The following is a 25,180-nucleotide window of genomic DNA, read 5'->3' as shown; positions in this document are numbered from 1 at the left end:
GCCTCATGCGTGCTTTGTATAGAAGGATGCTGGCTGGGCAGCCTTTTCTAGTGCTACAAAAGACAAACAGAAATTATTGCAACAAAAATCTATTTTAATTTTATACATACTAAGTAGAATTTTGCAGTTGAAAAAATATATAATCATTATATTGTCATATATTATGATATTATTCAGGATTATAGTTCATATTTTAATTTCATCATTCATTAACTCACCTCACATTAGATAGATGATCCAGGTTGGCAGCGTCCAAAACGGGAGAAAATAACTCGCGCAAATGTTTGTTGCGTAACGGAACGAGAGCGGGTGGGCGCCATCTTTGAACTGATTTGGTCCGATTTGGACATGACGTAACAGATTCGTTACATACATCAGTTTGCATAACACGGAAATGGCACACGCATGATATAAAATTATAAATAAGTGTTCAGTTAACTAGAATCAAACTAACATTTCAGACAAACACGCGCTTATCGCCGGCGTCATTTACGAACCTTCAACAAACAAACGTATGAAAAAAATGCTGGCCAGCATTAACACGAAAGACATTTGAAATACCGTAGCGGCAAAACGACCAGAACGCGCAACGACGCGACGCAAAGTCGATTGTGGCGTGCCGTGCCCAAACCTCAAGCACTCCCTAGACAGCGAAAATCCTGCAAGAAATAATAAATGGCATCGTAAGAAAGAGAGACGACAAGAAACGACGATCACTTACCTGAGAAAATGCCACGCGCTCGGTGGCACCGGCATTTGAGAACTCCCCTTGAGGGCGAAAATCGTGCAACAAACACGGCGTCCGTCGCGAAAAACGGCAGGAGACGACAAACATTTGCTAGCGTGCTAGCTTACCTGAGGAACCGTCCGACCGCCGCCACGCGCTCGATGGAACCTGCATATGATAACTCCCCTTGAGCACACCTGCCTTCAATTTACCTAAAGCCCTGACGTCACATCAGTCGATCAAATCTTCTTCTCCTGATCGTCCAACGGCGCTTGGTACACTGACGCCACCAGGTGGTCGCCTGTCATACATACATTTGGAGAACATTACCTGATTAAGTTATTGTATTATGATTTTCTTTTTCCAGAAATTGATTCAAACCTATTTAAATGACGTGAATACAAATTGAGATTTCAGGTGTGATTTTTGGTTCTTGAAATGTGCGAAATTTGTCTAGATTCCCTCATTGCCTTTGGAATGACGACGAACACAGGCGGGATCATCACCTCTCTTAAAAGAGCCGCACTTGTGCGTCCTTGGGACAGTGATGAAATAATAATAAAAAAGAAGAAAATACTATTATGTGGTAGGAGGTCAAAGAAGCCATTGCGCACATCATTGCACTTTTCATCATCCTGGAGTTTACGCCCTTTAGAGCAATACTTTGTAATTTGCCTTCACACATGTTATTCTGCACCATTACCTTTTTAGTTTAAACTATTCATCTTATGAATGATCTATTCAGCATATGTCTACTAATCTAAATTTTAAACAGTTTGTCTTATGCCTATTGATTCCAACCATTCTCCCTTACCAAAAATTGCCACCATACCCGCAAGAATTTGGACTCAACAGTTTTTCCCCTTTTAAACTCTTCAGTTTATGCCAACTGAGCTTCCATAAAATTTCCCAAGTGTTCAGCTTCTTCGCCTTCACACGCAATTTATCCACAAATTACGTTCTCTAGTTTGACCTTATAATAGTGGCTTGCAAATCATTTGGCTGCCTCACTGGTTCGTAATAAGGACAATTGCTTCTCTGTGGTTGCCATGACGACCCCGCATCAGCACCAGACACCTCGTGTTGCGTTAGCGCTAGGCTGTGCTAATGTGTTGGGGGCCACAGTTGTCTTCCATCCATCCATCCATCCATCCATCCATCCATCCATCCATCCATCCATCCATCCATCCATCCATCCATCCATCCATCCATCCATCCATCCATCCATCCATCCATCCATCCATCCATCCATCCATCCATCCATCCATCCATCCATCCATCCATCCATCCATCCATCCATCCATCCATCCATCGCATGTCAAATTGCATTTGTGTAATGTGCCGCCCCCCTTACCGCCGAAAATCCACTTTCACTGTGGATAGTTCTCACAGCGGACTGCCCATTACACACTTTGCGACTCCCTAGCCTAGAATATTATTTTTACTCACCGTCACCCCGCTGAGTTTAAAGGAAATAATTCCAACTTTCATCAACAGGCTCGGCTGGTGGTACTGCGACGGGAAATCGTCTGGTGGCTTTGATGCGGCCGGCGAGAGAATGACATCTTTGCCGAACAGTACTACTGTTGAATGCACGGCGCAAAACTGGCAAAACTCAAACGCGGCAGGTAAAACAACAACGGTGTCAGATGTGAATGCGCAGATGAGCTTCTTATCTGTAGCGATTTGTATGCGGCGCGAGGAGGACGCAATGCAGCGCGGAGCGAAGTAATTTATTCGAGATACAAAGTGACAAAGACAGCAAAAGATTCCCCTCAGACTACCATAATTAGCAGTGGTGGGGAGGAACAGACTGCATATATGTCCCGTTACACATTCACTGCCAGCCATTTTCAAAGCCCAAATTTCTCATCTTTGGGGAATTTGATTGATCTTAAAAGTTTGTCTCTCGCTCTTTCAATTCTTCACACCAGCTTGTTTTTGGCCCAAGTCGCAATCTCACTCAGGGGGCGGGGCTTTTTGCATTGGGTTAGTAATTTCACCCAACTTTTCATCATGCCCAATCCAACCAAAGGTTAAGATACTGAACCCACCCATGGGTAAAGTAACTCAATGCACTCAAAATCCACTGCCATAAAATAAAATCCGAGGAAAAGTTCAAGGTCTGTAAAACAGCATCCAGAAGAAGTCATCATTGCCGAGTAGATCACCAAGATAGAGCTCCCACGGATTTTTAGTGCGGCCATAAAAGCTCGAATGACTCTACTGCAAAATGGCAAAAATGAAATATTCCAGTTCTCAGCGATTCAGTTACAATAAATATTTAACACATCAAGACCACAAATATGAAACAATCAAAAAATATCATAAAGCACAACCAGCCTGATTTCAATACGGTTGCGTCACGGGGGAGGGAGTCCTCCCTTTATAGCCACCGCACAGCTCCGGTCCTGTCCTGAATTATTTTACTGTGGAAAATTGATAAATCACAGCAAGAAATAGTCAGTTACAATCTCCCCATGTTTTTCCAGTGGGCGTTTTGACCCCCGCTTACCATCTCACGCCCTGTAATTGCAGACCAAAAACATCACTCCGCCTGATCTTTGCTGACTTTGCTACCCTCTAAAACATCTTTGCTAGTCATAGCTAACTGCGTGCGGGCTGAAGGACAAAAGCCACAAATTTCACTCCTTATCATTCTACTGCGTTATTCTCCACGCGGCGCCTGGTCGGCAACATCATTACTTTGGGAAGAAAAATGACATTTTGCGCTGGCGCGGTCAACAGCACCTGAGCTTTCTATCATCTTTTTTTTTTTAGCGTTGTTGTTTTGCTCTCCACTGGAAGTCACTTTGCAGTCAGAAGACAATTTAAGGCAGTTGAAGTTGAATGGGCAAAAGCGCTCCGCCTAATACAATTCTCCCGATGCTCTTGTCGAGCTTTACCCGTTGATCCCATTCCCCAAATTCAGATTGAAGCCAGGCAGTGACATGAATAATAAGTGATGACAATCAGAGGACCGACAAAGCCTCACAGTCGAGGACTGCTTACATTATCCATGGACTTCTTATTGAATTTCCTATTTTTCCCTTTAATAGCAAATTTACTGGAAATGTTGCGGGCACTTATCTAACAGAATGTAGCGTTTTCCATTCATCATTATTTAAAGTCGGGATGTTAAATGAGTCATCGTAAATCAATTGCACGGTTGTTGAGGCGCTAATAATTGTTTTGCGCTAAAGAACAAAAATTTTGTCAGCGAAGGCCTCGGTCCATATATATATATATATGTATAAACACAATTATATAAAAAAATATCTACATTATATATTTATCCTCCTGTCCCGTGTGCATTTACATGGGCTAGCCAAGTTAGCACACAGGCTAGGAAGTTAGCACATTAGCTTTTCTTCAGTAATGTTAGCTAACTAACATGGACCAGAAAGCTGTAGATACTTTAGTTTGTTATGTCTGTCATGTAAATTTCATATAAAGTTATTCCGTTTAGACCTCAGGCTCCACAGAGAATAAATATTAATATTTAATGGGAGCATTTTTATTAGTAAAGCTACGAGAAAGATGTAGCCGTACGTCGCTAATAAATGTATTTAAATGTTCTGCTTCGTTTTAACAGTAAAGATGATCCATGTAATGCATATACAATTTAGAACACTTATTAGCATGGGAATACATATTTTTACAAAACATTCACCAACAATATTAAAATGAGCCATTTAAATTTTAAAATAACATGTGCCACACATTATCATCTCATCAGTCTCATTAAATAAATTGCGAATGAGTTTTTTTTTAATTAGTGGTCATCTTCCATTCTGATATGTTTGCAAAGTAATTACCTCCCGGGTCACCCACCTCGTGTCGGCTCACCTTTGTCACCCCTATTTACGGCTGCGTGCCAAAGAAAAAAACGTTTATTACCAGGCCCGCCTCGTAAAAGTCACCGTTAGGTCAAAGTTGGAGAAAGTGACATGATACCGGCAATTACACCACACGCCATTGATGGATGGTTAAAAGAAAAAAACATAAAACACCGCACGGCAGACAGAGGTGATAAATTTTTTGCAGCCGCTCGAGAAATCAGTTGTATTGATCTTGTGTAACTCTAATTGTGCGTGAGTGGAAAAGTAACACACTGTAAAGTCACTTTTTCGTCAACTCGTCTCTTATTCAGTTTGTCACTCGTGAGACCTTTTTTTTTTTTTTTTAATACGTGTTTGAAACTTGATTACTTATGACCTCGTTTTGTATGTTAATTTGGCGGCGGGGAGACGAGCAGCCGGGAGATAAATAAGAAGTCTGCCGCAGGAGTATAAGGACGGCTAATTGACTGCAATGAATATGCAAATGACATTTTTGGGAGGGTGTGCACGCACCCATTCAGAGTTGACCTGCCGTCGCTCCTCAAAATGAATGACGGGAAATAAACACCCATTGTGGCTTTATTAAATCAAGCTGAGTTGGAGGAAGCAACCTATAAATGTTCTGAACTGCTGTTTTAACTGAGAAGAATAATGCTGAGGTTTTTTTGTGGGTGCGCCTGCAGTTAAACTCGAGTTGCTTTTGTGATTTTTTTTATTTTTTATACTGCCATTTTCTCTACTTTTTGCAACAATGTTACAGCACAACTTGCATCATTTTTTTTAGGTCCCAAAGCACATCAGGTAAAATGCAGGTTGAGCGTTTTGCTTTAACACCTTCCCCAATGGCTCGCAAGATGCAAGAAGATCTACATGCAAAAAAAGTATCGGGGCTGCCGTGAATTTTTTGACATGCTGTCTTAAAAGCAGAGCGCATTTATCAGTGGAGGGAGCAGATGCTCTGCGATGATGCAACATCTGGCGGAAACTACAAGGTGAATGTCTTTAACGTCAATGTCTCGCAAAGGCAAGAGGAGGCAAGGGAGAGCCTGTTTCCGGAAATACTTTGAAATAATCGATAGCGAGGCCAATGCTCGGTTCAAAGTTTATTTGAGCCGACAACGGAGGAATGAGTGGGCGACAAGCGAGCCATTGGAAGCGACCCCGTCAGGCATTTTAAATGGGGGCAGGCTAGACTTGCTGGCTGTTTGGTTAAATTCCCTCGTTAGGTTGATTTGAAGGCTTTAAATTCTTTTAAAAACATGTTCAGCACTTCATGTCTGGTTCATCTAAGGCTTTAAGTTTACAAAAACGAGCGACATGTAAATTGAATTTGTATCAGTGATTGATAGTTGCTCGGTCCACTTCGCCCCCAAGCCATCTGGCACGGGCTCCACTTTCCGCAAGCTAAGCGCTTTCTTAAATGCACGCCTGTTAAAATGTTTCAATGAAGCATTTGTGTACGTCACCTCTCCCAATTCATATGCAAACATCAACTCCCACACTTTTGGCGAAGATGCAAAAGATGTGGCGACGCTGCGAGGCATGCGTAGGATGATGAGCTCCAAAAATTTCCTAGGTGTCTGGTTGCCTTGGCGACTGTGTAAACAAATCCAGTTTAAGGAACAGCTGAAAATCAACGGCGATAAAGCAGACCATTGAATTATGCCGTGCCGGCGGCGTTGGATTTTTCCCGTGGGTGGTCAAAATTGCTCTCTGCTGAACGGAGTCAAGTTACAGCACTTGTAACAATGATACATGATGTTAATGAATGCACCCGAATTTTACTTTCCCAAGCACTATCCATGGTGCTGAATTCCATCGTGATCTCTTATATACACATAGGCATCAAATTAAAACAGCCTGCCTTTGTTCAACATTTACATATTGTTTTGTTCTTCTTTTTAATCTGAATCGAGGGTACCGCCATCTAGTGGCCGATAGTGAAATTGCACCCAAAATAGACACTAGATCAGAGTATCAATTGTGCATTTAAAAACAGCTAAAGAAGCTATCCTAACTAACCTTAACTAAAAATTAAAAATATTTAGAATAAATATAAATATTTACATTTGGGGCAGAATTTTAAAATGTATTCAGCAGCTGACTGGGAGCCAGAAAAAAGCCTTTCCGACTGGATGTTCTGATTGATAATAAACACGTAGTCATTAGAGGTGAAGACAAAATATCGATAAAGGACGCATGGCTTTTATCGCCATACGATCGATTCAAATATTAATAACTTCATGCAGACGCGCAAAGGAATTGGCAGCGTCGACACGAGGGAGAGGAACGCATCAATAATCCTGCAAAATAGTTTCCAAGCAATGCTTGTATACACAAGTTCCCAAATAATCAATACTCGCTGTATTGATGTCGGTGGCCTGTGCCTCTTTTGTTTGCGATAAGCACATTCAGTTTATTTCGCCGGTCTCCAGAAATAAAATCGCCTCCAAATGGGTTGTGCACTTTTAAGATAAGACTCAAAAGGAATGACTAGTTTGAGTGACACATTTAGGTTGCAATGGCTTCGACGGACAAGATGCTTTTAATCCCGGCATCGTGTAAAATTGCCAGTCCCAGCTGGTTTTGAGAGACTTTTAAGGAGAGTCCCATTATCGGTCTCTCGGGTTGCTCTTCCTCGTGTCACATCGATGTAAAGACCAGTTCACCTCAACCTCACTTGACCCGCGGGACAATGAAATGATGCTAATGCCGCTGCGTCGCACAAGGCCGCCCGTCAGATGTCGGAAGGGCCGAGATGAAGACCTTCACAAAGGCTTCTTACATAACCCGTGATAAAAGACGGATGAGTTTCGATAACGGCATGGCAAAAGGTTTTGTTTCACTGAAAAAAAATCAGCAAGTGCAGTGGTGGGGTTCCACTTCAGTCCAGTAGGGGGCACTGCCAAAAACGTAAAATCCCCAAAATACGCTGGAAGGCCTACTGAGATGTAGCAACACACTAAACTAGACTTGGAGGATGAGCTTGTTTGTACGCCAAGTGCTCAGGCGCCGGTCTAGAAAATTCGAGGCCAATTAGTTTCAATTAACCCAACATACATGTTTTTGATGTTCACGAACTTGTTTTTGTAGACATGAAAGGCAATGTGGAGTCTTCAAAGAACCTAACGTGTTTTAAGACAATTTAGTACTAAAGTCATGTTTTTGAAGACAACAAAGACAATTAGTGTTTCAATTAACCTTACGCGCTTTTTGTAAACATCCGAAACAAATGACTGGTTCACTTATTGTTTGGAAACATCAAAGTCAGTCTTCAAAAGAAGCTTGCGAATAAAGCATCAAAGCTGACGACGCTTTTAATAAAAAAAAAAAAATAAGTGGGGGCAAATGTGCTGACACCTGTAAGTGAGCCTCTCTTGAGCGAGGGAGCGCTTGATGCATGTCTTGCATCAGAAGTTATCCTCACACTGCCTTGAAAGCGATGTTGCTCTTCGTGACGCTTGCACTCGGCGTCTCCAATTTGTGAGACAAAGTGCTGCCTCCGCACAAAGACCAGACTGTGTCATAACTAAATTGGCTCATTTTCACTGGTTCCACGTGGGATGGGATGACACAGCAACACTGATCAAAATCAAACCTAGCGCAAGCACACTACCTTTTTCATTACATCCTCTCGCCCTTGTATTTAAGCACGCGTGTTAAATAAATAGCAAGTCTGTGTGTGATTGATAGACAAAACTGTTAGAAACAACAAGCAATCAATAGGTAAGCCTGAAACGCCGCCTGATAAATCATGGCAAAGCATTTACGGGCAAAGATAGAGTGGACCCTACTAATTAGACCGAGAATTTTTTTTTTTTTTTAAACAACTAAAAGGTTGTCAAAGTCTGGGATGGACCTACAGTCAAATATCTTTGTAAATAAAAGAGAGAAAATGGCGGTCAGTGATGTTACTGCATGGCTGTCAACTGAGTTAGCATTTAGCATTAGCCAAAGTATAACACAAATACTGGTCACCTGATTGACTAGCAATGTTAAAACATTCTTTTTCATCTGTCGGAGGTCGCACGGCGAACAAAAATAAGCAGGTATTTTTCGCATCATGTCTGAACCTAGCATAATAGCGCTAAAGCTATCAAATGAACGAACGGTACAAATCAATAAAAATGCCACGTTTGTAGCATTTAGCCTACAAGTACGTTGGTAGTTGCCAGTCAAAATATTTTACTCCACATTGGCAATTTCAGGTTTTTGTCTTTTTGACGGATACAAAAGAAATCAATTAAAAATTCCACAAATGTGAAAGCAGTGAGGAATAAAACTGAACTGGCCTCAGTTCAAACACGCCGTTCACATTAGATGAGCTGAGATGTTCAACGTTTCAGCTGAAAATCGGCTTAAGAAAGAGCGGAACATGTATGACGGGGTGAGTCGTAACGACAGGCGAGAAGGTTTTTTTTCTGTTTTGGAAAGATTTCCTGAGGCGAACTGACACTGACGCACAAAACAGAGCGGGGAAGGTGGGAAGGGATCAGTGTCACCCGCAAAAAGTTTGGACATCGCCAAACACTTTGATGTGCCAGAAGTTGGAGATGTCGACGCCTGTCATTTCCGTAAGGGAAAGCCAGCAAAGGGAGGGAAGATCTTAATAAATAAGTAATGTGACAAGAGTTTGATGGGGCAACTCATTTTGGATACAAGCTCAAATGACCCAGTTGCATTTCAATCGATAAATAACTCATATCCGTTAAACAACTAGCATTTTTTTAATTTACTTTAATTAAAATTATCGGATGGTTATCAGGCGCTTGCTAGTGGCCCTCAAGATTTTGACACTTGCGTTGAATACAAATTAGAATTTCAATTTTGACACGGATATACTTCCATAGCTTTCCTTAATATGTTCCACACAAGTGTCATCAGAATAATTACTTGTCCCAAAACGACAAAATTCATTAGCCAGCGTTGGTGTTGCATTACGTGCGAGAAAGCTCTCTACAACATTGAAACGGATTATGTACTGAGACGCTAGAGAGTCGGCGGCTTCGTAATCGCCGTGTCAGACACACAACGGTGAGCGTGCCGTACATTACCGCATTACATTACTTCTGCCACCAAGTAAAACTTTTTCCCTGACATTTAGCGGGAATTAGGTGTGGCGGTGCGCAACCAAGGCAGGACTCCGTTTGATACCAGAGTCAGGAAGACGAGGAGGCCTGTTCATTAATGAACTCAAAGGTTAATGTGAATTCCGGGCCCAGACAGGACACAAATTCAACTTGCACACTGAAAATGGACTCACTGAACACACTTGGTAGACAGTCAGCATGAGGAATTTGTGATTATCACACAGCAGGGATTTAATTACAAAAGGAACGGACAGAAAAAAGATATTAGTGATACTAGCTGGATTGTAATTCAAGCGGTATCGTGATACGAGTCATATCGATATTAGCGGATTTGTGATTCTAGATATTTTAGGATGATACTAGCTCGTTTTTGGCCCTGGTCTAGGCTGAATCATGACACTAGATGAATAGTGATACCAACTGTCAGTATCATGATACTAGCACATTTGTGATACTAAATGATGCTATGTGTATTGTGATGCTAGCTTATTTTGGTGCAGGTGGTGTAATTTGATGAAGCAGAAACTATCGTAGCTGTACCCTGATATTGGCTGTATCGTGATACCAGATGATATCTGTTAGATGTGTGATACGAAATATATCATGATACGAGCTGTAGTCGTATTTTTTGTTCCTTTCTTGAGGTTTTATAATGTATATTGCATCCATAGAAGTGATTTATCACCAGTCAGTGGCTAAATTGGAATTTGGATGGATTGATGGACATGACATGAGCTAGTGAGCGTAAAAGAGTGGATTTATGAGCATCTATTTAAATACACAAACATTAATGGATGAGAAAATGACCTTTCAGAGGGAGATAATATTTGCAGCAGGATGGCACAATATTGCTATCTTGAGATCTTATGGAAGAAATAAAGGAGGATTAAAGCTAACTTCCCTCATTGACTTTCAAATTAATTCCGAAACAAGGTTTCATATTGGAAAAGTTTGGCTGCTTTTAAAATGTAGCATGCATTTTGTCAAGCTATTAAATACATAAACAGCACGTCCGCCCTTCATTAACGGGGGCGATCGAGTCACGACGTGAGGCGTCAACAAACAAAGGCCGATAAAATTCAAAATCAAGGTCACGCTAAGCTTTTTTTTTTTTTTTTCCCTCGCTTTTCTAATAATTTGAACCTTGACCTAATGTGTTTAACATTAAGCGAGTGTAAAGAAAATGCACTCCGAGTCCGGAAGCATTAATAAATAAACTTTTTGAGTTCAGATTTGGTACTAACTCCCACCCAAGTAGCGAAGAATAATACATTCATGACACGAGTTTACTCTTCGCATGCCGGAGTGCATCTCGCCCACATTAGCGTGTTTTCTTAAAGCTCACTTGATTTAAAAATCAACTATACGGCTTTGATGCAAATTAGCAAAAATTGCCATATGGTGAAATTCAGTCTATGATGTTCCGGGCTCGAGATCCTCCGGGCTCGAAACTTACTAACTTGCCCTTCTGTGTGTAAAAAGTTATTTCAACCTAACCATGCCCAAAACGGTACTGTCAAGGACGACAAGTTAGAGTTGTTAATTATTTCGGAGCCCGACTCCAACTTCCATTTTGACTTTCAGTCTTTTCCGAGGAGAACTCCAACATTTGCCCGGAGGCTTTTTCAGTCCTTTGCTCTGGCCACAATGTCAGACTTTAGATCAAGTTTGACTAAGCGCTTTTCTTGATCCTTTCAAGGGCAAAGGTCATCCCCCTATAGCGCACCATAGTTCCTTTGGTGCACGGTGACGTCGGTCACGCCGTGTACCTGCGTGAGCTGCCGGCAGTGCAAAGACGCGAGTAATTTCCTGGGCCCGGCAAGCGTGGGCACCAAGTGCTCAGTCAGGGAGACGGTGGCTCGGCTTCCGATATCTCTGAGGGGAGGGGAGGGACGGGAAATGACAGTTACAAAAAAAAGTGTGTGTGAGTGTGTGTGTGTGTCTGGAGGGGCTGATGTTTTTCCGCTCACCCGTAATGAATTTTCCGAGCGGTGGCAAGTCCCAGTCCCTCCACGTGGAACATGACCGACTTCAGTACCTGAGGTAGAGGATTCGTGAAGGAAATATCCACTGCCATCTTCTCCCCGACGACAGCCTTCCCGATGGGCTGACGCGAAAAAAAAATAAAAATAAAACACACTTGACATAGCAATCGGAAAAGTCACGAGGATTTTGTAATTGTCTTACTGCTAAGATCAGGTCTGGAGTCCTGAGTCTGAAACTGAACTGAGTGGCGAGGACCTGCTGCGTCTCTTTGACCCGGCCTGACAGCGTCAACATGAGTGCGGCCTGGTCCACCAGTTGGTCCTTGTAGTCTTTGTACTCCAGGGTCCATTCCAAAACCTCCACTAAAGGAATAAAGAAGACACACACCGTATTTATGTATTAAAAAAAAAAAAAAAGGCAATCACACAAGTGACTGACAGCGGTGCTGATTGGTCCTGCCATTTGATATATTGTGTGTTGTGCTCAAAAGCAAGCGGCGGATTGCCAAAGCTGATAAAATTGTGGCAGACCCATCAGCGTCCTTCAAGGTTTAAATGTGGTGGAAGCAGCAGAAGCTCGTAAACAATAAACAGACTCTTTATTGAAAAGAGAGCGCTCAATGTCAAATTGTACAGCGGAAAACTAAACTTCAATAAACACATCAGTCAGAAAGAGGAATGTAAATTACAAAACGGAGAATAAGGCTTTTTTTTTTTTTTTTTTTTATCCAACAGGACGCTAAGTAAAAATAAGTGAAGCAGTATAGCAGACTTTTACATGAGAGGAGACTCAAAATAAAATTAAAATTGTGGAGTCGGACATTTTCATAAATTGTCCTCTCGGAGACCCGAAGCAAAATGGAAATGATGGCGTCAAGGGCACTCACCCGCAGCAGGCAGCAGGTCCAGGTCGGTGTGCGCCGTCTTGACGGTGGCCTTGTGAACGCCCGTGTAGTACATGACGGCCACCTGGCTATGCAGGACCACGCGTCGGTGCTCGGCGCTGCGGTTTTGCAGTGTGACTGTCAGCTGGGCGTCTCGGCCCATTTGGGGGCCGTCGCCCTCCATGGTCACCTTAATGAGGACGTCCTCCACCTCGGCGGACGTGTACGCGTCCGCCTTGGAACCGAAGCGACACGCCGTCTCCACGGCGATGCGCTCCGCCGCTGTACCTAAACGGAAAAAACAGTTCTAATACTAGCGATTGTGAAAAATTTCATTTACAAACCTGTCAAGCAGATAATGTGCGTTTCCGATGAAGCCGGCGATACCTTCGGGATGCTTGTAAAGGTGCGTGATGTCGCTTCGTTCGTCCGAGCCCACGGCCTTGGTGCTGATGAGGTGGCCCACGACCTTCTTCTCGCTATGTATTTTGGAGAAGGTTCCGTCCGGGTTCCTCTGCCAGTAGATTTTATCGCTGTTCACCTGAGCGGAGCGCGAGAGAAAGAGAGCTCAGAACAGATGCCAAGTGTCACTTTTGACAAGCGCCATCTGGCTGAGTGTTGACACACGTTGCACACGCTGTCAACGCTCAGACGGCCTTGTACGCTCCGGGTTTGGCATTCGCTGTTCCCCGCTGAGATTTTCTGTCCAGCACTCATAATGATTTGATACCCAGGGCTGCCTCGGGTTACCCTTGAGCAAAAAAAAACTGAGCCGCCCTCCTCAATGCTGGATTTAGCAAGATACAAATAAGTGACATCATCTCGACTGACCTCGGCAAAGACGAACTGAGCGTCGTGTTTGAGGAACACCTGGCCGCTGCGGATGGCGGCGAGGGAGGCGGGGCCGCAGCGGAAGGTGCCCTGACTGGTCTCTTGCGGCGTGGCGTCCACAGCTTGCCAGCCGCCCATTCCCGGGGGCAAGTCGTGACGAGCCATCCAGCAGTCGTTCCACACGTGGAAGTTCCTGCAGGGAGCACACGTCGCAATCATGTTATGCCGAAAACATCGTGACAACAGTGAAGCTGCGGTTAAAATAAAAATAAATTAAATACATTTTAAATATTACATTTAATAATATTATTATTATATTTTCTTTTTAAAATATAAAAAAATATTATTATTATATTTTAACAATTTAATATTAAATAAATAATAAATGCAGAGACCATTTAAATCCCTTGGGGTGTGAAAGTCAGTCCGAACCACCTAAATGACATTCAGCAATCCATTTTTGTAGGATTTATTTATGATTGTTGACTGGTGCGCTGCGGCCCTGACAATGTCGACACTCTAATGGAACTATTAGATGTCGCGACTTGGAGGAATTTATTTCAATCACGACCGCGTCACAAAACTCAACCTCACCATGATCACACCAGAATGTAAGTCATGGGTTCGGCGGTGAGGCTCACATGAAGCCAATATATTTATTCATGTATATTTTGGCGCACAGCAATCATCCGTTTCTACTCGGAGGAACGGTGGGTGTGTCACGACGAGTAAAAAAAGCGTAATATTGGACAAGCGCACACACCAGACGGAATCCGAATTCAGATGAGCCAAGGGCTGCAGGTTCTCGTCCAGGTACACATCTGTTGTCAAGGAGACGTCGGTGTCATGGGCTGAGCTGTAATTGGTCACCGTTCGGCTGGGAATACCCAAGCACCTCAACACTGCATACAAAGGCACATTGTTTTTTTTTTTTTTTTAAGAAAAGATAACACCACTTACTGAAGGGAAAAAATTATTATTAATTTAAAAAAAAGATAAATAAATAGATAAAAATGTAATTAAAAATATGGAGGCGCCTCGGACTCAGAAGTTTAATTGGTTCTGACTTAAATCACTTAAATCAGCCAACTTTCATTTTTGCATATTATTATTTTTGTATCTACCTGTGGTGACAATCCCGGCAAAAATCCAACACTGGCCGTATTTGACAGGGGTGCCGTTGTTTTTGTGGTATTGCGTCAGGATTTCCATACTTCCGCTCCAGACAGTTGGACATGTCCCTTGAGTATAATTCCCTGACCAGTTTCCTTCCACAACACCTTGGTCATCGCGAGAGTTGATCTAGAGTAGATGACAAAAAAATCATTTGGGGTTGAAGGGGACATATGCCTCTCGCTCGCCTGAAAAATAAGGAAAAGTGTGGGCAGCCTAAGGGCCGCCACATACTGAGATGATGTGGCGGAACTGCACTCAACACTTAGGTTGTGTGTGTGTGTGTGTGTGTTCTGCCACAATTTCTCACCATGCCTGACACGACTCGCACCACATTGACAGGGTCGCCCCACCCGGATGGAGGGGTTCCACTCTTTTCCAGGACAAACAGACACGCTTCCAGGATCCCGTCGTCAAACTGAAAATCAAAAGAAGCGCAAAAAACATCAACATGCGCTGTAAATTATTGATCACACACACTGGCGGAGCTAGAGGGGGGCCGCGGGGGCACTGGCTCCTCTGAAATATATTTGGACCCCCTGGATGCCAAGCCAGAAAATTGAAGAATATCTTTTTAAATTAAAAAAATAAAATGAAAAAATAAACACAAATAAATAAATAAATAAATAAATAAATAAATGCAAATAAATAAATGCAAATAAATAAATGTAAATAGATAAATAAATAAATACAAAAAAAAAAAATAAAAAATAAATAAATAAAAAATGTGGTCACACACTCACTTGTCCGTAGTCCCACGTTCGGACAGCAATTTGGTCCTGCGTGCCGTAGTAAATTCGCCCTACGTCGTTGAGGATGTACTCCTGACGCTCGTCTTCATCGTCCATGAACACCGCATCCACTGGGACCGGGTGAATACAAGCAAAACAAAATTGTCAATCTCAGAGTTACTTTCTAGTACAATTCAGAAGGGCTTACAGTGATGTAAAAAGAATCATTTAGTTGTTCAATTTCACACTTGATTAGAGGGAGCAGGCACTTCAGAAGACTATCTGTAAACAAGTGATTAAAAAGTCATAGTTTGAAAAGTCATTCCAACGCACTTTAGCCCAAGCACAAAGTCTTCAGCTGGCACAACCATATGCTGAGTATTCTGTACACTAAACAAGCGTGCAATTATCATTGTTTGATTTTGCTCCAGGGCTCCTAGCATCTGTTTTTTGTTGGTTATTTTTATATTCTTTTATTGGTCCAGTTTCCCCATCATGATAGTATAATACATCTTATAATGATGTATTAGTATTACTCCCAATTCGTGACTCACGGACCAGCAGAGCTCCCAGAAACTAAATTTGTAAAACCGCTGACTGCAGTGGAGACGCCTGGACAGAAACCCAACAGGGACACAAACAGTTGGAGATTGTTAGGAGTTTTATTTTTATATATTTACCGTCACACCAGGGGTTGAACAGCACATAGATGTCGTTGGCCGGGTCGTGCTCAGAAACAATACGTCCACCCGGACACTCGGTTTCCACCTGGAGGCGATAGCGGCCCACGGCGGCGGCGGCCGAGGAATTGACAGACAGCTTCATCCTGGCGCCGTCGCATTCCGCAAGGGCGGCCTGCCAGTGGTTGTCCTGCAGCTCGTCCACCAGGGGGATAATGACGTGGGTTCCTTTTGACACTGTCGGCAAAGGCCCTGAGGGGGGAAAGCAGAAGCGGGCGGATGTGAACGTGTCTCGCTATGCCACGGAGATCAGCAAGTGTATTTATTCTGCTGCCACACCTGAATTCCTACCTCGACGGGTTTTCTTGGACGAAACCGAGAAGGGGGAGGGAAATAAACCGCTGCTATGCCGATGATGACAAGCACTCATAATGCATTCTTATATTAAAGGAGACGTTTTTTTCACAATTAAAAATCGCCATGACAGTACAACACAAGCTGTATTAGCAATTCATAAATAAAATTGAATATTCCATTTTGATGGACACCATCTCGTTGTGATTTATTATTAAGTACTGAGGCGTTGGCGTGATGTAAATAAAACACAGCATTGCATCACAATGATACTTGAACATACTCTGATCATTGTGGAATTGGTGCATCTTTAGAAATTGAGAAATCATTTGGAAATGATTCCATGAAAATGATTTGAGATACGAGTGTTTAAAAAAGGAATGAAACTTGTATCTCGATTTGTTCAAGAGATATGAAATATGGAATGGGTATGGAAGTGTGACCTGGAAAAGAAAATTCCACTCGCTCAGTCATACGCAAACACGCGCACGCACCAAACGGTCATTTGATCTCGGCTGCCGCCTCATTCTAAAAAAAGCAATGATTGCGCGTACGGTAATTTGCTGTTTGGTTCCTGTGCCGTTGCGCTAGATGCCCGGAAGGATACGCTTACTTAACAGCTCCGTAAATTGGGCTACATTATTTGCAGGGTGACACGTGCTACACTTGCTAATAAGAAGCAAGAAGGTAGCGGTAAAGGAAAACAACAAATAATCTCCAACATTTGTCTTGCAAGCACGTATCGTTAAGCCCAAAATAATGAAGTCATTGTTCGTTGGGTATCTTTGAGCTGGAAATAACAAAACGACGTGTCTTGTTTTCAAACTCAGTCAGCTGCAATCATTTTTTTTTGCAGAGGATAAAGAATATATACCTGTCAGTATTGTAATGTCCGTTGCATTAAGATAGCAGGGGCTTCTTTGTTATGCTGTTTATCAGAAGCTAATGCTAATCTGAGCTAAACCTTTTGGCTTTGGCTTCATAGTAGTCTAGTTGGCACTTGGCAAGTGGCCGAGCTGCCAATTTGAAGCAGAACAAACTCAGCATCGGAGCGGTAATCCGCGAATGAATCACAAATCACATTTTGGGGAACTGAGCTGCCAAAAAAATAATAACTGTGGAGCTAAGTGTAATTTCCCTCTTGATGGCTAGGCAGGCACTCCAGAGAGCCAACTATTTGCAAACAGCAGAGTAAAAGTCAGTTTTCCATCTTATATCCTTTTTCATATACGATATATGAAGTGTTCTACAGTCCACTTAATGCTTCACGTGAGAGTACTCGGCCGTTTTCGAGAGTTCCTGCAAAATGATTGGCCTTCGTTCCATCTCTCTCGCCACCGCTTTATGTTAATGCGCCCACGTAATAAAATTTTATGATGCTGATTATGAGAAAATACAACTCGTGCTAATGGAAAGATGTTCTTTGAAATGGTCAACATCCAGCTTCACTTGCTTGTGTCTATTTATTTCATTAGTGAGATGCAGTTTTACGGCTACTATGCTAAAGTTTAATAATTACCGTGCAAAAAATGTCATACAGTGAAAAATTGTCTTACCAGTGAAGACAAAGAGAAAATTAGTAAATGGCCTTCAGGCTGGATATCAAGGAAAGCCAATAAACGGCCCCATGAAAAGCTCTTTATTGGCGATCAGGATGAGATTTCTTATTATTTATCAGGGCAATTTGCTTCAGGCACAACAAAATTGCTGAGACAACTACAATCATTAAAACACAAGAGGCAGAATAGAGTACAATCCCATAAAAGAAGCAATCTAATATTTTGTCCCACCCTAAGAAAGATGTTCCAAGCGATGACTAGTGTTTAAATATGCGGTGAATAGAAACTCCATCTGGTAAAATATAAACTAGGCACTAAAATAAAATGGCTCTAGTGAGAAAACTGAAGAAATTACATTGTGACTTTCCAATCTAAAAAAAAAAAAAAAATCGGAAAAATAACTTTCTCCACATCAGTTACAATTTGCAGCACTTGCTTTCAATCCCGCAACAGGTGACGGAGGGAGAATGGCGCAATTGTCAAAGCGAGTTGCAATTTGCATACTTTCACACCACGTGGAGTTTCTTCATTTTTTTTTTTTTTTTTTGGCGCTTTAAAGTTACAGCTTAAGATCCCACCACTTGGAAATTGCACGAGCCACCCAAGTCGAATCGAATGGCCTCGAACGATTGAATTTCATTCAAATGTAAGAAAAGTCAGCACGGTTGTTGTTTTGAACGTCGCTCTTTGTGCAGTCAAACGCCTTTCAGATGTCGGCAGTGCCATTAGTTGCCAGCTGGATGCGTCTTTGTGCTGTCACATCAAACGGGCCGGGACAGTGGAAAATGTGGCCTTCAATATAATCCTCTTTTCATCCCCACAAAAACAAGAAAGAGGCTAATTACCTCCACTGAGTAGGACGCACTGAATTGATTTATTTGGGCTTTTATATAGAAACCTGGATTGCCCATGGACGTTCCCGCTTATCTTTGGCTTGAAATCATCAATCAATAAAGTGATGGCCATTATAGATGAATTAAAAAAAAAAAAAATCTTTAAAAAAATAAACCGCCAATAAACCGAATGATTTATTTCCCCATGCAAAAATATAAATTAATTTTTATATTTATTGTAAAAAAAATATTCATTTATTTTAGTCTTCATTTTATTTATTTATTTATTTATTTATTTGTTTGTGTTTGTTTGTTCGAACGAACGAACGAACGAACGTTCATTTATTTATTTATTTATTTCGCCTCAATTCAATGGATCCTGTGCTTCTCCTGGTGGTAAAATACAGCCCTACAAATTTAAACCGAGGTGCTCAAAATGGCTCAACAATTTGCAATAACATTTGTGGTTCTTCGCAGAGGATAAGGAATATATGCGTTGTCTTTAAAAAAAAAAAAATAGGTTGCTGATTTAACAAGCTGTGAGGTTGTTGTCAATTATGGGGGAGTCTATTTGTATGGCACCATTCACACGTACAAAAAAGGCTTTGCAGAGGAAACTGAAAAATAATAATTGCCTTGTTGGAGGTTTGGTTAAACCCTGGTACATTTCATGGTTTCGATTCATCATGGCTTCCAAATATGGATGCATGGAAACTCCATTTAGGTCCTGCAGTCAAGCGTCACAAGAAGCACTAATTGCTGGATGTAGACGGGTTCCTGTTGTGGTATCTCCAGTCCAAAGTGCGAGTAGGGTAAACAGGAGGCTCTCACTGTGTCTGTGGCAAGCGCGAGGGCGGATTGTCACTCGGAGAGATTTCTCAGGAGCCAGCGCTCGGCATCGGCTCGCCTTCTGAAGCATAGCAACCGAGAGCGGTTGCCATAGCAATACTAGCCCAAAAAATCCCCCTCCCAAATTCACCCTTCCTCCCATCGCTCTCTCGTTTTTTTTTTTTTGTCAATCTCCCACCCCATCACGGAGAAAAATTGCAGCAACACGTACTTATTTCATCCGCCAAATCCGAAACATGTTGGCGTTCCGGGCCGATTTAACATCTGCCATTTTTAGACAAGAAGGCGGCCAAACGGAGGGGCAATTCTCACACGTGGAATTAGAATTCACACTCGTGCCTCACGAGAGGATGTGGACGCTGATAGGAATGAACAAAGTTTAAAAAGAAATTAAACTAAACTATAGTGGATTTTTTACTTATCTGTATTTAACGTTTATTGCTAGCCATTGGCATGCTAACGATTAGCATCAATAATCGTGGGGTTGAACTCTTAAAGCAACGGAAGGAGCAACGTCGTTTGAAGACAAATATCAGAGGCATATATTCTTTATCCTCATTGAACAAAAGTGTGATATCATTGCAGCTTACTCATTGAGAACAATGACATATATACTGCCCCCTGGTGGCCAAGTGAAAAATGAAAGGGAGCCTCCATAAATCATGGTGGACAAATTTTTCGTCCAGTACAGAAATAAATTATTTTACTTTTTCTACCTGATATTGATGAAAATGAATTACTATGCGATATTAATTATTGCTGTTCACTCTATTTGAAATTAACCGCAGTGTCAGCGTAAATCAAATTTGCCACTTCTGGATTCAACACAAAGATTTGACTAACCCGTTTTGAGTTCCAGATGAAGTTTGTCGGTGGCGGGTCGGAACGGTCGCGATAGCGTGAGCCACATGTGGAACGTCTGCCCTCTGCGGATGATGAAGTCGTCGGATTGGTAGAGGTGCGTGTGGTGCGCCTGGCGCTCGCTTCCCGTTTTGCTCCTCATCAGGTCGATTGATTTCACCTTGAGGGGCAGCTCTGCGGAAGCCGAGCACACGCACAGATTAGAGTTGAGCTGAGATTTTCCAACGCTGAGAGATCAGGTGTGCTGCGGGGAAAAAGATTCACTTTCACATAATTGGTCCATTTATTCATCCAACTATGCAAGAGGTGCAGAGCGACGGATAAGGATGAATAAATCCTCTTCCGCTACATGGCAGAAGGTACAATCAATCCCTAGATGCCACACGATGGTGATAAAGCACTACTTTTGTCCGAAAGAGGCTTCTTGGATATTTTCAATAAGCATTCATTTTGTTAAAAGCTTCACAATTCCCTTGAACATGGTTCCTCGGGACAAATATGTCACAAGCACTACTTTTGTTTGAATGAAACTCATTTTAACTGTCTGCTGCAGGGCTCTGTTCCAGGCCCACACTACTTTTTGGAACATTTCGTTTTGTCGGTGTGCCCTGAGATTTTCAAAACGCAAAAGAGTATGGCTTTGATGAATGAAGGTTGGGAGTAGAGTGTCAGAAGATGGACAATGGACAATAATGTGAGCATGCCAGGTGTGCGGTGTACCTCCGAGCTCGCTATCGCCGGGCACAGGCGTCCCCTCGTGGTCCTTGCCTTCTTCCAGACCCGTCACGAGCGTGTTGGTGATGTCGTCTTCGTCGTCGGTCTCGAGGCAGCAGCCCATGCGCCGCAGCCACCGCTGGCAGCCATTCTCTTTAGTCTTCTCGCTGGACTCCTTCAAGCCCTCCTCGGGGTTCTCGTCGGTGAGAGTCACGCTCGGGAATCGACCCACGGCGGACATGTTTCGAAAGGAGTGCGTCTCCATGGGCATCCTGAGAAAAAATTCGCTGTGAAATCAATTTCATTTCATGCTCATTTTTCAATCTTTACGTGCACATTAATCTGGCCGAAAACCTGTCCAACACAATTGAAAAAGTGTGATTGCATAAGTGTGCACACCCTCTGATAACTGTGTTCAGAATCATCCATCATCATATTCAATGTTAAGTCATGAAACAGAATCTCTGATGTACTGTAGGGGGGGGGGGGGGGGGGGGAAGTGTACTAAAAGAAGACCACCCCTACAGTGATGTACACGGGTGGCGCCATCATGCTTTGGGCTGTTTTTTTTTCAGATAGAACTTGAGACTTGGTAGAAGGAATTATGCAAGGTTAAAAAGAAACCCTTCAGGCTTCTACTGGGGGAAATAAAAAGCAAAAAGTCAGCATCTTAACTTTAAGGCACTTTAAAAGGTGGCAGGTGCGCCAATTCCCATTTGATATTACATTGCCAGTTATTACAGGGTGTGCATACTTGTGCAACATCATCATGTCAGTTTATTCTTACGTCCCCTATCGAAAGTTTTTAGTCTGAATCATTTATTGCTGTTTACTTTTTTTTTTTTTGTGTTCCACTTGAAATTTACATGGAAATACAACCCCTGCTCGCCCAAACAAAACAAAAGCGATAGTCATTAAATCCTAATTAGAGCTCCAGTGTTAATCCAACCTTAAGTTAAACGTTCAACACCTCCAGTGATTGATCTTACAGCCCAGCCCGGCTCGCTTGTGCCAGCCACGGTCGACTCCAATCCGCCTCTTAAGCCTTCTTATTAAAACACCATTCAGATGTAGCTATATAGCACCATTAGCGATGACTCACTTTTAATTAGCACTATCATCCGTTTGTTTCCTGACAGCCCTGCTTCCACCTCCTCCTCTTCATCCCCATTGCACTAAAATCCGCCTGCTGCTCTCGCGAGGGGGGGGAGAAGAATGTATCCTTGAACCATAACCTGTGGTGTTAAAACAGAAATTATGAACGGGTTTAAATAGGATTGGGAAAAAAAATGAGCAGAAAAGCTTTTGTCATAGCAGTTTTATACTAATTACGTCCTTTTGTCTGCTTATTAAAGTAATCTTTGGGTCTCTCCGGTTTTGTTCTGTGAGAATATTGTAACAATACACCCACTGTGCACTTTTTTTTTTTTTATGCGTCTTGATTCAATTAGAAAAAATATTTAATTTCATTGTCTCTGCCCGTACAATAACTTTTTGGTTGACTGTATATGAGATATGAAAAATGAATGGATGGATAGTAAATAATTAAATAGTTTATGATTTCAAGCATTTATTTTTTTTTTGTTGCCAAAACTATTAACGGCAGGGGCATAAATAATGGTGGAACAAATATTTTGATGTAAGAGAATAATTAAAAAAAAACAACTTTTATTTTTTTTTAAATAATTATTAAAAAAAAAAGTTTTTTTGCGGCAGATTTGTGGCGCATGCTGTAAATAAATAAATAAATAAATAGACCCAAATAAGATTTTTTTTCCTGTATTCAAATGCCAATCCCTCACCAGCAGTGACGCTTTGAAGAATAAAGCTCAGCGCCGACAATGGGCTTTGCGCTGCATTCATATGAAAATGGAATCCAGACAATGATTTGGGGACAACCAGATCGACAGACAGACAGCAGAGAAAACACCTCCTTGAAACTGGAGTGCGTCAGTCTGCTAGCGGCTGGCTCGGTGCCCTTTAACGATGCGCCCTAAAAATTCACAACAACCCGATGAACAGGCGAGATATGCACGCTTGATGCAAAGTTAGGATCGGGGATGGCTTGAAGAGAAAAATGTGGCCTTGTCTCATTCATCCATTTCACATTCCGCAAAAAGCAGCATAGCTGTTTTCTCCCTTTACCCTCAACACCCTAAATAGAAAATGTAATCCACCCTTGGCACCTGCCCCGGCGCCAAAATGCATGCGGATTTAGTGGTACATGCAGTGATGATCCATGTTGGGGAGATTACAGTCTGCACAGGCCCAGAACCACGAAAAAAAAAAAAAAGGCAGTCTAATGCAACAGCCTCAAAAATGATTGATGGTACAGCTACAGATATCCTGCGCCTTAACTGATCAGATTGCATCACCCGGTACACAACATTCCTCCCAACCAGACACCTCGAGCTGAGAAAATCTCGTGAATGAAGATCATCCGACAAACAAATAAAAAGTACGCCCTGTTCCGCAACCCTTCCCCCGCGATGTCAGATCCAACATGGCTTCCTGCGGGAGGATGCTACAGATGCAAGAAGGCCCACTTGTGATTCGTTTTCGCCTGCAGGCTGCTTGTTGTTGAAGAGCTACTGCCACAAACAAAAGGGAACATTCAACTTTTTGGAATGTTGCGCTTTGAGGCTTAGAAAGATTACACAATGTGCTTGTTGTGTGCCCCTCGTGGATTTAAATTTAATTCAACGCAGACATGCTAGCAAACTATACAAAGTGGAATATCATAAAAAGTGGGAGTACAACTCCAAATTTGTTTTCGTTTTAAGAAAAACAAATCAATAGTTTTTAGGGCGAAATAGCACATCAGTGATTTGTCTTTTCAGAAAATTAATGATGTGTCTGACAAGACTAAAAAAAAAAACATGATGCAATAAAACTACAGCTTGAATTTGTTCTTGCCGCAGCTCTGTCTGAAGAACCAGCAAGAGGCTCGTCAATTACGACTCCAAGTTGGCCTCGCAGCATTCTATTTGTTTCTTCTCCCCGTGATTCACCGAAGCAACAGCTCAGCACGGCCATCGAAAAAGGCTAACGCGGTGAAATATGCTGCTGAGAAAGTAAGTTTGCATGCAAGTCATCACCAGAAGGCCTGACAGCTCCCACAAACCACAAACAAAAGGTAGCAGAGAGCGACTCACTCAAGTCAGCGGCAGACGAATTGGGACACAAAAAAAAAAGGAGGTTGAGCGGAGGAGGAAGGAGAAGAAGAAGAAATTGTCTTTCTTTTCCCGAAGGCTTTGCAGTGGTTCTTCAGACTAGTTGCATGTTCACGCCTCTTTAAAGTAGTGCTCAGACGCCGAGGGCACACCTCTCTTCCTCCACACCCACACAGGCATTTTCAATGTTACTTTTGGCCAACTTCCCAAATGTCATTTTAAATGCCAGATTATTTTATCTTTGTTGCTCACTCGATAGATTTGTTATGATGATGACATCATTCATTACCTTAAGGTCTTTGCTCAACGTCTTGCGCCACGACGGGACATCTGAGGAGGAGGTGGTGGTCGAGATGCTACGTAATGGGAAGAGAAATGATGCATTAGATGACGGGTTCATATTTCATCTGAACTGACTGGTTAAGTGGATTTTCAGTAAGTTAACTGTGAAGTCGGGATAGGAAAAATGGAATAAAATTAAATTACTCACCCGGTGAAGACGACTTGGGGATGGTATTTGCAGGAAGTGGTGTTTTGTAAGCAGGTGAAAAAAAATGCAGTTCGAAAAGAAAATAAAAAATTGAGGAATAGGTTTTTGAGGGTGGAATCGTCATAATTGTTGTGTTAAGTCGGAGGATAGTATATAAGGAAATGCTAAATGTAAAATGTTGTTTGCCATTTTACAATTTTTATTTTTTTACTCAAAAAATAAATATGCAGTGGGCTACCCATAACCATTTTTGATGCGACCCAAAAAAAAAAAAATAGGATTGAGGTGTGACTCTGCCAACACATTCCAGTTGCGCCATTTAATCTTTTTGTTGTTTTTTGTGTAACATTTTGTGTTACTCCGGTAGGTTCACGATTCACATGAAAGGCGCAACACAAAGAATT

At 42.2% G+C, this 25,180-nt stretch overlaps 1 protein-coding gene across 7 annotated transcripts; it reads right to left on the bottom strand.

Annotated features, from left to right (window-relative positions):
- Positions 1–9,858: 9,858 nt before the first annotated feature.
- Positions 9,859–25,131, bottom strand: LOC125967228 (protein-glutamine gamma-glutamyltransferase K). 7 transcript variants are annotated; one of them, XM_049718124.2, is made up of 16 exons: positions 24,269–24,415; positions 22,916–23,106; positions 22,216–22,348; positions 21,120–21,385; positions 20,382–20,573; positions 15,944–16,195; positions 15,276–15,394; positions 14,843–14,950; positions 14,484–14,661; positions 14,123–14,261; positions 13,360–13,552; positions 12,916–13,069; positions 12,532–12,816; positions 11,847–12,007; positions 11,630–11,766; positions 9,859–11,534 (listed from the first exon to the last, which is right to left on the bottom strand). In XM_049718124.2, the coding sequence occupies exons 4-16, from the start codon at positions 21,382–21,384 to the stop codon at positions 11,375–11,377; spliced, it is 2,343 nt and encodes a 780-aa protein (XP_049574081.1). In that variant the 5' UTR covers position 21,385; positions 22,216–22,348; positions 22,916–23,106; positions 24,269–24,415; the 3' UTR covers positions 9,859–11,374. The 7 variants fall into 7 exon arrangements, with proteins under 7 accessions (XP_049574081.1, XP_049574079.1, XP_049574069.1 ...); XM_049718122.1 differs by lacking the exons at positions 22,916–23,106; positions 24,269–24,415 and adding an exon at positions 24,576–25,131; XM_049718112.1 differs by lacking the exon at positions 22,916–23,106 and having other exon boundaries at positions 24,269–24,425.
- Between the last annotated feature and the right edge of the window lie 49 nt (positions 25,132–25,180).

This window comes from Syngnathus scovelli, chromosome 10 (genome assembly GCF_024217435.2).
Source record: "Syngnathus scovelli strain Florida chromosome 10, RoL_Ssco_1.2, whole genome shotgun sequence".
In the NCBI taxonomy this organism is placed as follows: domain Eukaryota; kingdom Metazoa; phylum Chordata; class Actinopteri; order Syngnathiformes; family Syngnathidae; genus Syngnathus; species Syngnathus scovelli.
This window is presented reverse-complemented; position numbering and strand designations above follow the sequence as displayed.